The sequence below is a fragment of the Pavona decussata genome, unplaced genomic scaffold, assembly GCF_977016875.1.
Source record: "Pavona decussata unplaced genomic scaffold, jaPavDecu1.1 SCAFFOLD_98, whole genome shotgun sequence".
In the NCBI taxonomy this organism is placed as follows: domain Eukaryota; kingdom Metazoa; phylum Cnidaria; class Anthozoa; order Scleractinia; family Agariciidae; genus Pavona; species Pavona decussata.
In genome coordinates this window covers 2,537,501-2,550,000 of record NW_028145514.1, presented here as the reverse complement: position 1 = coordinate 2,550,000, position 12,500 = coordinate 2,537,501, and the positions used below count along the sequence as shown (strand labels likewise).

At 38.2% G+C, this 12,500-nt stretch overlaps 1 protein-coding gene across 1 annotated transcript; it reads left to right on the top strand.

Moving 5' to 3' along the window:
• Window positions 1-5,797: 5,797 nt before the first annotated feature.
• On the top strand, window positions 5,798-6,631 carry LOC146472646 (uncharacterized). The gene has a single exon (XM_085119461.1). The coding sequence runs from the start codon at window positions 5,798-5,800 to the stop codon at window positions 6,629-6,631; it is 834 nt and encodes a 277-aa protein (XP_084975587.1).
• The last annotated feature ends 5,869 nt before the right edge of the window (window positions 6,632-12,500 follow it).

The following is a 12,500-nucleotide window of genomic DNA, read 5'->3' as shown; positions in this document are numbered from 1 at the left end:
AGATCCAACCATCCCCCAAAACCCTTACTTGCCTCCTGGAGAGAGTACTCAAATTGAACACCTTTACATTTAAGAACCAGAATCAAGGGTACATCAATGGGCACCAGAGCCACACCCAATTTTCCAAACGTGTATATGGGCTGCTTAGAAGACAAATATGTTTACCAAACGGAATGGTCCCATTACATAATTGACTGGGTACGGTTCAGTGATGGCATTTTTCTAATTTGGAAGGGGGCAAAGGTTCTCTAAAAGTATTTATAGAATACCTTAACAGTGTGGTACCATCCATAAAATTCACTGGACACGAAGGTAATTATGGACAAAAAGGCAAACTCAGCACTGACGTCTTCCAGAAACCTACATTCTTTCTGCCAATGAACTTACTTATGAAACACTTTATGGTTGAATAACACCCAGTACTTTGGTTAGAGAGGTTGCCAAGAGCATAGAGATATGAAATGGGAAGAGGTTTACCTTAAAGCCAGTGTGGATGGAGTTCAATTTCTCGAATAACAAGAACAGGCGCCGAACTGAAAGACACTTACGCTGTGAAGCCAAAAATGTTTTCTGTTCGAAGTAGCAACAGAGATCCTCTAAAAGCCTATCATCTCTATGCCTTTTGAGGTTACTGGATACCTTAGGGAGCCAATTTTTTGCCAAAAAAAAATTTGAGGCCAAATTAAACATTACTAGTCTCGCTTCATTTTCTGAAGAAAAAAATTCAAATCTTGAGACGTGCGCGAGTTATCAACAAGATCGCTTTTTCAAATGACTTTCTATTGCCCGTGAGAGTGCTATAAGCCAATTAAAATGTGTCAGCGTCAGGGCTTCCCATGACGTTTTCGCAAAAACATTCCGGGTCATTCATTTCATGTCAAGACTATGGCTCAAAAAGCTGGATTACATAAAGAAAATCTTACTAACCACAGTGCCCGAAAGGGATTGATTCAGAAGCTGAACAATCAGAGGTTACTCTGACACACATCATGCAAATCTCTGAAATTTTGCTGAAGTTATTGCACACCATCACTATGGAACATAAAAAAAGTTTTGCATCCAATGATAGATTTTACCTGTTATTCATACGTAGCAAAAGTACTGTTCATATTCATTTTGTAATTTTACATGTAGCTTATCCCCTTTGTTATCACTCAGTAGATAATGACAAAAAATCTCAGTGCAGTCATAATGGATTACCATGCCCTACAGACAAGACTTGCCAATTTGAGGGCAGCCTAAATGACCCCATTGCTTCAAGTTGATACCAAAGCAGCTAAAAGGGTAAGTCTGTACAAGCAACTGTCTTAAAATAACCTGATTAGAGATTTTATATTACATGTACATTGAAACTTAATACTGTTTCACGCAAATGGATTACTTTCGTTTATATGGTTATCAACAAAGCTGTATAATTAATCCCTGGTCAGGGAAATTAATATCATCTCAAGATTTATCTTTTGAAGTGATGGTGTAGACAGAGAGCTCAAAGTAGAATCAGGAAACAGCAGCTGGCTGCATGTTCCCTAAGAGGTGTTTTTCTTGGTTACTTGAAGTGTATTGGAAATGTTACCCTCGATTTTGAGTCACAACAAGACCCCCATTTTAATCATTCTAAGTGGATATGCAATGTACATGTAAGTGCTTTGTTGACATTTGTCTCCCAAAAATGGACTTTTTCAAGAATAAAACTTTTTTGTGGGCCCAGAGAAACACCCATTCGTTATATTTTAAGTTACCCCAATTAATAAAGACAGACACCTATTGATAAGGACAATAGACACACATCACACTTTTCCTATCAAGACTGAGACAATTTTATACAATGTGAACCTCATTCATATCATGGATATTTGTGCAATTGATATTTTCATTCTTTTATGGAGGAGTTTTTTTGTGGTTCTAAAGTTTACCATATAATTTAACTCATGCGGCTCTCCTAGCAGTTTCCTTACAAATCCCTGTATGAGGGCCATACACATTAGCATGAATGGGGGTCAAAGAAGCATACAGTCCTTGATGTTCGAAAGGTGTATGGCCTCGTTGCACATGATTATTAAGTTTGCCTACGGAAAACATTAGAATATTATAATATGTGTTGTTGATGGTCAAAATATGTAACTTACATCTTGCAAATCAGTACGCCCAAGTGCGCAATTTCTGACGAGTGGAAGGCCCTGCTTGAGCAAAGAGAAAAGGTGGAGGCAGAGAGGTATGTTTATTGTTTCATGGACTTAACTACTAGAAAAAAGATATAGGCCGGAACACTCTTTCTCTGTACAACATTCTTCAAAAACTAGAAATGGCACGATTAATTTATCAATTATGACTTTTATTAGAAATAAATTAAACAAACAATGCACAAAACAAAAAAAGAAATATAAGTCGAATTAAATTTGCTCTGTAGTTAATAATTTCAAGTTTATGATGTTTCAATGAGTTAACCAACGTCAACTTTCATTGACAGAAACAATGAGGACAATGAGGATTCAGAAAAGGAGGTGAATGATCACGAAACAGAAGAAAGTTCCGAAGAGGAGAATGCATGGGAAGAAATAGAAATTTAGGCTAGTTTAGTATGTTTTAATAGCAACAGTCTGTTTGTAAAAAAATGACATGTAGGTTTCTTTTTTTCATCAGGTTTTATAATGCGATTTTGAAAAATGGTAAATTTAGACTTGATTTTTCCTTAGATTTCTGTGTTTCTTGACGTTTCGTTACAGAACGTTTTTGATGAGAGGTGCTGTAAGATGTAAATAAAACTATTTTATTCATAAAAACTTGCTTCTATTCATCATTTAAGCGTTTAATTCATGGGGTCTATTCCTTTTGTAACATCTTTTGTCTCGCTCTTTAGTTTCCAAAATTTCGTTTATATTCCAGGTTGTAGTTCGGGAAATGGTAATATAATAATGCCAAAATTACATTTCAGAATAAAAAGTAGCGTCCTGAATGAAAGGGATCTAAACTAAAGTATAAGAGCCATATACTCAGTAGGCCCTCCCTCAGTATACATTATTCTTCACGAACTATTCGACATATATACTGATATGAGCCCTGAACTATAAGGAATCCACCAAAAAGTACTAGAACCCGTATACATACCTGCTATACAACACCAGTATACTTATGACTCACACAGTATACATGATGTACACTGATATGAACCATGAACAATAAGGAATCTACAAAAGAGTATTAGAACCCGTATACATACCTGCTATACAACACCAGTATACCTTATGACTCACACAGTATACATGATGTATACTGACATGTATACTGAAATATAAGGAATTATGCCACAGATGTATACGGTCCTGTTATTTTCTTGGCATACCCTGACGTATACTGGTCATTATACGAACCTTACACATCCTTATATTTGCCGTATACCATTATGTATACTGACTGTATACGCCCCAAGTAAGGGTCCGTATACAAAGGATTTTACGCAGTGCAAGTGATACAATAAAACAGCCTGTTTTACTGAATAATAATAATAATAATAATAATAATAATAATAATAATAATAATTCAAACATTTATACCGGATGGCTGTATCAGTTTTAAGAAAACCAATATCAATGCAGGTCCTGTTAAAAAAAATAAAAAATAAAAGGAGATCACAAATATTCTGGGATAGCAACATTAAAAGAAGTTTCAAACAGTTCTATATTCTAAGAATTATTAAAAATGTTTGCACCCTTGTAGCAAAAAGCGTGCTTGGTGCATTATAAGTTAACGTTTTCCAAAATAAGGTCATCTTTATTTCTAGTTTTGTAGTGGTGAATGTCATGGTTTCTCACAGTAAAATAATTAAAAAGGTATCTGGGAACGCTATTTGAAATGCATTCATTAACAAATCTTAAAATGTGTGTCCATCTTCTTAAATAGAGAGGTTCAAACCCAGACTGGTCAAAAGTTGATCGGTTGATAGTTTAGGGGCAGCTTTGAAGTACACGATCCTAGCTGCTCATTTCTGTAGTTGTTCAATCTTGTCATTGTTTCTTTGTCCACATTCATGCCATACATCTTGATTCCTTGGTTCATATAAGTTAGTAGATTACAGTAGATTATCCTGCCAGGTTCTTTGCACTGTGTGAATCTTGGAATATTTCACCAATAGAAATTAAAGGAAATTGCAAAACATTTACAAACTCCTTTGTTTGAAAATTTTAAACTCAAAACTACAAGTCAATATTTCATTAACAGAAATGATGTAGAACATTAAATTATCCCTTCCCAGACAGTTAATACGACTTTCATATTTATTTTTACCTCCAAAATAGTTCTTTTGTTACTTCACTTACTGTATGTTAACAAATGGAACTTGGGAGGTTTGGTGGACCTGGTAGATGATAAGGAAAGAGTGAGTTACTTTCACATTCTATTTCAGTTTGGCTATATCTGTGGCCGTTTTCCACATTTAGCAGGCTTGATGTAACGTATTGATGTAATTAATTTATGCAATTTATAAAATGCATGGGCTTCCTGCCAGACCCAGAACTTGTTGTCTACAGCATTTACATCGGGTTTTAAGTATGGGCCACTGGTACGCCAGAACATGTAATAACTGACACAAAACCTTATTGACAATTAGAGGACGAGCTCAAGGTTTCTATAGCCTGATAGTCAATGGAAACCAAGAGTAAGCCATCTAATTGTTCTGGCATACCCACTAGAGTAATGAAAAAAAAAAAACTGTCACAAACTTCAGAAAAATTGGAATTTGAAACCATTTTCAAAGATTGATCAGCTCCTGGGATTGTCTATCGATCATTAGATGGCTCCTGTGTACTGCTTCTCTAATACTCAGCCGGTGGGTTATGCTAATAGTAGAAGCGCATGCATTTTGCAGCCACAAAGTTACATTTCTCTTTCCACTTTTTTGTCACCCTTGGCACTTTGTTTAGGGGAATGGTAACACTCATTACTATTACAGACTGCCGCTCCCCTCCCCATTTTCTTGAGGCCTGGTCAAACGATGCATGATTGTTGATGATAGTTTCGCGTTCGAAACTATCATCAACAATCATGCACAATCCATGCGTGGTCAAACAGCAATGATAGTTGATGACTGTTGTCGCGTGACCTTTTAGTGCTAGGCCTCTACCGCGCGTGAAAAAATAATACAGCAACAACAAAAATGGCGCCGCGTGGCTTGGCTTTTTCTCAGCAAAAGAGGGTGGCAGCTTGTTTAGTTTTCGTTGAATTCTTAGAGGAGGTCACTAAATAAGGAATCCGAGCGTTGCTGGAAGAGGGGACGGACAAGAAAGTGGATAAGAAGGAGAGAGAGCGAGATGTACAAATCAGTCGAAGAGCAGCGTCTCGAAGACATGGCCGGTTTCAAAGAAATGATGCGGATGACCTATGAGTCCTTCCAAGAAATACTGGCTGCTATCGAGCCCTTTTTTTTTTTTTCTTTTTTTTTTAACAGCTTTATTGACCATCACACATGTTAAATACAATAAATTAAACAACCAGAAAGAAATGAAAAATACGTGAAAAGTGATAAGGTCAAAAGGGCAGGTGTGAACGGGACGCGAGGACCCATGCGAGGCACCTCCCATGATACAAATAATAATTTTTATATTTTTAGCCCTGCTTAAAATAATTAATTTGAGCTAGGTGTGTATTACGCAATTTGTTACGTACGCTTGACTACGTCAACTGCATCATGGTTACTGATTAACGGATTTGGTTTATATAGCATGTGACTATAGGGAGTTCCTCAGTTGACATTGTTTAGCGGGCGTACCTTGATTATTTACAAGAGTAATTTTCTTCGAGTTTTATGTACAATTTGCGGCCATGCTTACAACGTGTAAACTACAGGACATTACACGGACTGGACAACGCTATCATGAGTGCTCGCAAACATACTACAGATCATAGTGAATCGGAGTGCGACACCAAAGAATCCCTAGTTCTCTCGGATCAGGACCACGAGGGACACGAAGAGGAGATTCCAGATGAGACAGCGGAAGCATTAGAGGCTTTGATAGCGAAGCAAGAGAGTACGCTGGATAACGCCCGCCAAAAAGTAAAGTTAGTAGCGTTAAAACAAAAGTTAAAAGAGTTGGAAAAGGAAACCGTGGCAGAACAGCTCAAGCTCGCGCGTGCCACGGGTACAAGCAAGACCGGGAGAAAGATGCCTAAGAATATTGGTTCCAAAAACGGCAGAAAAGTTTCTTCCCACGACCTTCGTGAGTTCGAAGAGTTATCTCACAAAGTGGAAAAACGACTCAGTAAAATGGGTCTTTCTTCTGCCTCGGAAGCCGCAGCAGACGAATCCACGTCAAGCGAAGACAGCGACGATGATTCTTCTTCAACTGAGCGTTCATCAAGAAAGGAACGAGGTAAGCGGCACTTGAAGTCCGGTAAAACGGCGAAAATTGCTACGCGTGTAGTACGGCGCCAACTATGGCCGCATAGTGAATTGAGTATGAGTTATGTATATAAGAACGTTAGCTATGATGAGCTAACTTTAGAGGAATTTGTTGCCGGATACAGTGCTATCCTCCTGTTGCCGCAAGTATCTACGCACGAACGCAAGCATCGCACAGAACACTTGGGAGCTTTAATGTATCTTGCGTCCATTTACGAATGGACTGCCGTTCGCAGTTAGCGGGCGTACCTTGATTATTTACAAGAGTAATTTTCTTCCCTTCCCTCCCACCCTGTGTGGGCTGAAGTTTTATTTCCGGTGTAGTTTGTTTGTGTTTCAGTTTTGATTGGAAATAAACTTCCTTTCCCAAACAAATGTTGGGTTGTTGTCTTATGTGTGGTTAGTATAAACTAGTGAGAATTAAAACACAAACAACCAAAAGACGCTAAAAAAAACTAGGGATGGCAGAAGCAGGATCGTACAATTGACCAGGTACAGGGATAGAATATGTCGAAGTGATTTTGCAAAAGGTGATAGTGGGCACGTGCGTTTTAAAAGTCCAAGTAACTTGTTGGCCTTAGCAGTAATGGAATGGATATGTGTGTTCCAGGTGAGGGAGTTGGTGATGTTAACTCCAACGTCTTTCTCCGTAAACACACGCTCGAGCTCTACATTATCAAGCTTGTAAATGAAGTTTAGCGGGCTCTTTTTTCGAGTGATGGTTAGCGCCTTGCATTTAGAAGCATTAAACCTTGATCACGAAGAGACAAGTTGTTGGCAGCCACAAGGTTATCCCACCAGCAGTAAGGCTGATAATCACGCTCTGATTCCTTGCAACCGGCGAAACTTTTCAGTCGCGTCACATCCAGTTTCGGATCAGTAAAGCGACAATTTCCTATATTGTCTGCGAGGTTTGCCAAGCCATTTACTCTGTTCTTGGATGGAAGTACTTGTCAATGCCATCAAACCCCACAGATTGGTCGCAAATTTCAGACGAGATTGAGCGGAGGTGGCAGTTTCCGAACTGTATCAGGGCCATTGATGGCAAACATATTGCGATTTGTCCTCCAAGTGGATCGGGTTCGTTTTATTTTAATTACAAGCGTACCCAATCTGTTGTTCTAATGGCTGTCGCAGGGCCCAACTGCGAATGCTTCTATGCTAAAGTTGACACGAACAGTCGTGCATCGGATGGAGGTGTCTGGAACAAGACTCAGCTACTGAAGAAGTTGGAGGAGGGTAGCATTGGGGTGCCTGATGACAAGCCCCTCCCTCATGACCAAGAACCAGTACTGCATGTGCTGTTAGGCGATGATGCTTTTGGGCTACGGCCATTTGTGATAAAACCTTATCCACAAAGGGACCTGACCCTTGAAAAAAGGATTTACAATTACAGGTGAGGGCCTATAATTTTCATTAACATCTGCTAGCTACTTTAGAAGATGTTGAATTACTTGTTATTATTGTTCAGGTAATATAAGCGGGAACCTTTAAAAATAATAAATACTGAAAGGGTCGCAAATTGCACCCAAGTCTGTGTCAAGAACAGGTAAAGTTTAAATCCTTCAGGCAAATAGACATCCCTTTATGCACTGTAGATGAACAAAATCTACATGTTCACTATATAGAATGCACACAAATGCACTGACCAGAGATCCCTGGTTAACAACGCTAGATCAACGAAAGACACCTACCGAGTCACTTGGAACAATCCCAGCTCAAGCCAAGCCCTTACACCAGAACCTTGTTCCCAACAGCCACAAGCCTGCTGTATCAATGGTACTTTGATCGATCAGCTCACACCTTACCAGAGATAGAGGTAGGACAAGAAGTAAGAGTTGCACCCTTGGAGAAGAATGAGACCTGGAAAATGGGTACCTGCCAGGAACATTATCAGACAGATCCTGCCTGGTGAAAACTGATGCAAGCAGCCAAAGTCCTTCGTCGAAATCGAGAGTTTCTGAAGCCAGCTGCGAACCCAACAGTTATTCCAAAGTTGGTTGAAGTGGAAGAAAGTCAGCCCTCCAACAGAGAAACACCAACTGTAGTTCCTGCAGACAAGCAGCCGACAGCTACATTGCATCCTCCAGTCAAGACTACCAGAACCAGGGTGATTAAGCCACCCTCAACATTCAGTAACTATGTGACTTAGACTAACAAAAAAAAAAGGTTCAAACAAGTTCAGTCTAGGCAAGAACTTTGCAGAGACTATGTTAGACAGCAAACGTTTATTTTATTCTTATTTCTTGATATTGTCATTTTGAGATACATTTTTTCTCAACAGTTTGTTCACTGTTTTCTTCTGTTTTTTTTTTTTCAAAAAAAAAGGGGGAGATGTTACATTTTGTGCGAGTCATTACGCCACTTGTTACAGAATGTGAATCAGTCCCTTTTGTATTTCCATTTATGGTAATTGAATCAGTCCTTGTTCAACTCAATGGCGTGTATGTGTTGCATCACATGCATGCAATGAGTATTTACAGGCATAATTTGGGTATAGGTTTAGACATATTCTAATCATGTACACACTGAAATACCCTGAAATGGAACAGGTCACCTTGTTTAAACTAAACAAGAAACCTCCTTGCAAAGCGATACTTAACAGCTGGCAAAGGTGGGTCGTTGTAGTTAAGAGGTGTAGTTGGCATACAAATTAAACATTAATAAAACCTTACATAAATAGTCTAAAATTGCTTTATGTATATTATTCTCCATCCCTTCTAAACTGCTACTGTACCTCTCCTCACAACAACTATACCCTGCTTCCGTGAGAAGGGGCTCATGTTAAAAATAGCTATAACCAATCAACTAAGCTTTCAGATCGCTTATGACAATATAAAACCTTACCTCTCTTACAGCTAGCTGGGACAAACTGCCAGAGAGCAGATAAAGCTGTTAGACAGACTTGGCAAGCATTAAATCTTATCGCAACAAAGTTTATGGTCACAAAATTGTGAATATACAGTGTCTACCAGTAATTTTCTAATAATTGGATGTTGTCAGTAAAGGTACAGGCTGCTAGGAGGCAGATAAATTTTTCTCAGATACTTGGCAACACGTGCTTTTGTGCAAGTAGAATGTCATTCAGGAAGTTGTCTATTTCTTAATCCATCAATAAAAGGCACACACTGAGTTGAGTTACCTTTTTCTGAGCTTATGAAGTGCATCTGATTCATATAAAATTCAAATCCGGAGTAGTGTTAAATTCAAAAGCACCGCCATTTGAATGAGCACTTAGTAGCCTGGCCACCACTTCGTGACATCTTTTCGTCCAAGGGAACATTGCAAAGTCGACAGACATACATGGTGTTTCAAAAGTTTGTGCCCTTTTTCAACAAGCCTATATCTTACTTATGTTCGCATTGTGGAAGCTACATTTTTAAGAACAATTATCTGATTTTCCTTACTTTTAAGTTTTAGAGTTATTCAAAAGTTTAACAAAGAACAAGATTAAAATCTTTATTTTACCACCAAAACGTGCAAACTGCCAGTGCACGCATTTATCTGTTTCACACCTTCTTTTCCATGTTCAAACATTGTCTTGTTTGCGTAAATTATCCTAATTTACAAAGATGAAAACATGTGAAATGGCTTATACACAAGCACAAACCTCAATTTTAAGGTCCTCTGGTCATGTTGCAAAGATTTTGAAGACAAACCAGGAACAGGAAGACCAGCTGTTCTGAGCAGAACCACTGAAACACTAATCAAGAAAATGAAGTGTATAAGAGATAACTCCACTAGTAAGATTACAAAACAGCTTTTGAGCAAAGGCCTTGCTGGTTCTGCAGCAACAGTGTGGCAATACATTCGAAGAGAAGGATGGAAACCTTTCCGACATCAAAAGAAACCACTTTTGACTGATAAACAACAATAAGCCGCTTGCAATTTGCTTATAAATACCAAAAACGAACAGCAGAAGAATGGGAGGATTATCTTTCTACAGATGAACGTCCTAACTACCTTTTCAGTTACTTAATCCAAGGATAATGCGGTTCAGGGTTCTCAAGAAAGCCAAGGCCCACCAGCATACCAGGTAAAGCAAAGTGGATCATTTGGGGTGCAATGACAAGCCGCGGCCTAACAAATCTTCACTTTGTTCCGCAAGCGCAAACTTTAACATCTAACTATTATGTTCGCAATGTACTTGAAAAAGAAGTCAAGCCTTTACTATCCACAGATCTACTTTAGAAAAACCAGTGGAAATAAAGTTGTTCTCCTTCAATAGGAATTGTTGTCGCTAAGAAATATCTTAATCTTAAGTAAAGAACCTGAATGCGAGAGATGAAGCACGTGACATGACAGGCAAGGGTTGGGGGTGACGCAAGTCAATGTATTGAAACCCCCATCAATTGTTTTGGAGTTAGGTATTTGTAACCATGCGGTCGTTCATTCAAAAACACTCGCTGTGCGAACATCTTACTTTTTGACTTTTTGACCTGAAGGATTTGTTATTTTACATTCCTATAGCCTCTTATCGTGTGTTTTTTTTCTTATTCGATTCTCAACATAAGTTTTGTTGTTCGCTTGCTCCGCTGGACATTGTCTTCTTTGTTGTTTATGCTTTTCACCTTGGCTTTTCACAGTCACATTTCTTTGTTTTCGATAGCGGGTGTCAATCCAAAAGCACTTATTCTCCATCACTCTTTTGTGAAAAGGCTTGACCGCAACTTGCAGATGGGTTTTGATGTGCAGTTTGGTTATATGTAATTGGCGGTAAATGAGGCATTTTGTGAGAAGTGGCTAAAATGCAATTTCGTAACACCCCTAATGGGACATAGATTCCTTGGTAATCAAAGTAAGGCTTAGGGTGTGCTGAATTGTAATCAGTTTGTTTCCAGATATGAAACTTGAGCGTTAACGAGAAATTGGGTGTTTTGCAGTGGGGGGGGGGGGGGGGGGGAGGGGAACTTTTGTCCCTTAAATTATGAAACATAGAAAATAAAGCCTATCTCAATTTAGTCATCAATTTCAATTCAAACTTTCAGGAGATATACTTTTCACGGTCGCGGGTGAGAACTAAAATTTATATGTTCTTACTTTCGTAGTGCGTTGCCATGGTAAAGGTTGATAGGGAATGTTGTGAGAAACCCTTTTTACCACATTTTTTCCAAACGAGTAAAATAAATATAAATATACATTTACCTATATATTAATAACTTAGGTAGAAAATATGATAGACACATTTATAAAACTAAAATCGTAATAAAATGCTGGTTTATGCAATGTAGTTAGTCATTTCATGTATGGAAAGCAATACTCGAGTCCATTATTTCTGTGTATTAAAATTATCCTTTTCAAGAATGTAAGTCAATAGCAGTATTTTATATGTGCATTCCACAGTAATATTGTAATCCACTAACTTTTATGCTCTAGGGAAACATTTATTTTGGCTATGTTCTGTTTTCCTGGTTCCTTGTTCCATTTCATTTTTGTATCCCATGATACTTTGTTGACACATGGAGCCTTCGTGGATGCCGTCTTGGATAATGTGAAGATAAAAAGTAAGAATTAGACGGGTTTTTCGTCTTTTTTAATAGACTACTTTGATGATATGGCGACCATCTTCAATCGCAAGGTATTGAGGGGCGTCCAGGGGGGCAACTTACAAAGCTTCATTATAGTAATGGTGTCCATTAACATACCTCACACCGATCAAGACGGTTTTACAAAAGATGAATTAAGACGTTGGACAGTTCCTCAGCTAAGCATATTTCTCAAAGATCGTGCAGTTGTTATTTTCAGCGAATGGAGGCAGAAAAGAGCAACTATAATTACTGGTTGTATGAAAAATATTGCAAATGAACAGAATTCATTTGAATAATCCCCTCGGGCCAAGAGAGAATTTAATAACATCAACTTTCATTTTAAGCATAGGTACAGTGTAGACAGGTGACATTTAAAACCATTTAACATTTACAACTAAAGATAAAAAAATAAAACATTGTATACAACAACAGAAGAGTCAAGAAACCCAAAAAAAAAAAAAAAGGAAATCAGAAACGAAACACAAAAACAGCATAAGAGACACCTAAAACACCACTACAGTTTTAGCAAGAATCATTAAATTTATCATCCTGTAAGACAACCAACTAATTCTAACAGGGTA

What these genes read in the sequence shown, in the direction of transcription:
- LOC146472646 (XM_085119461.1), top strand. Translation starts at nt 5,798, where the DNA reads ATGTACAATTTGCGGCCATGCTTACAACGTGTAAACTACAGGACATTA.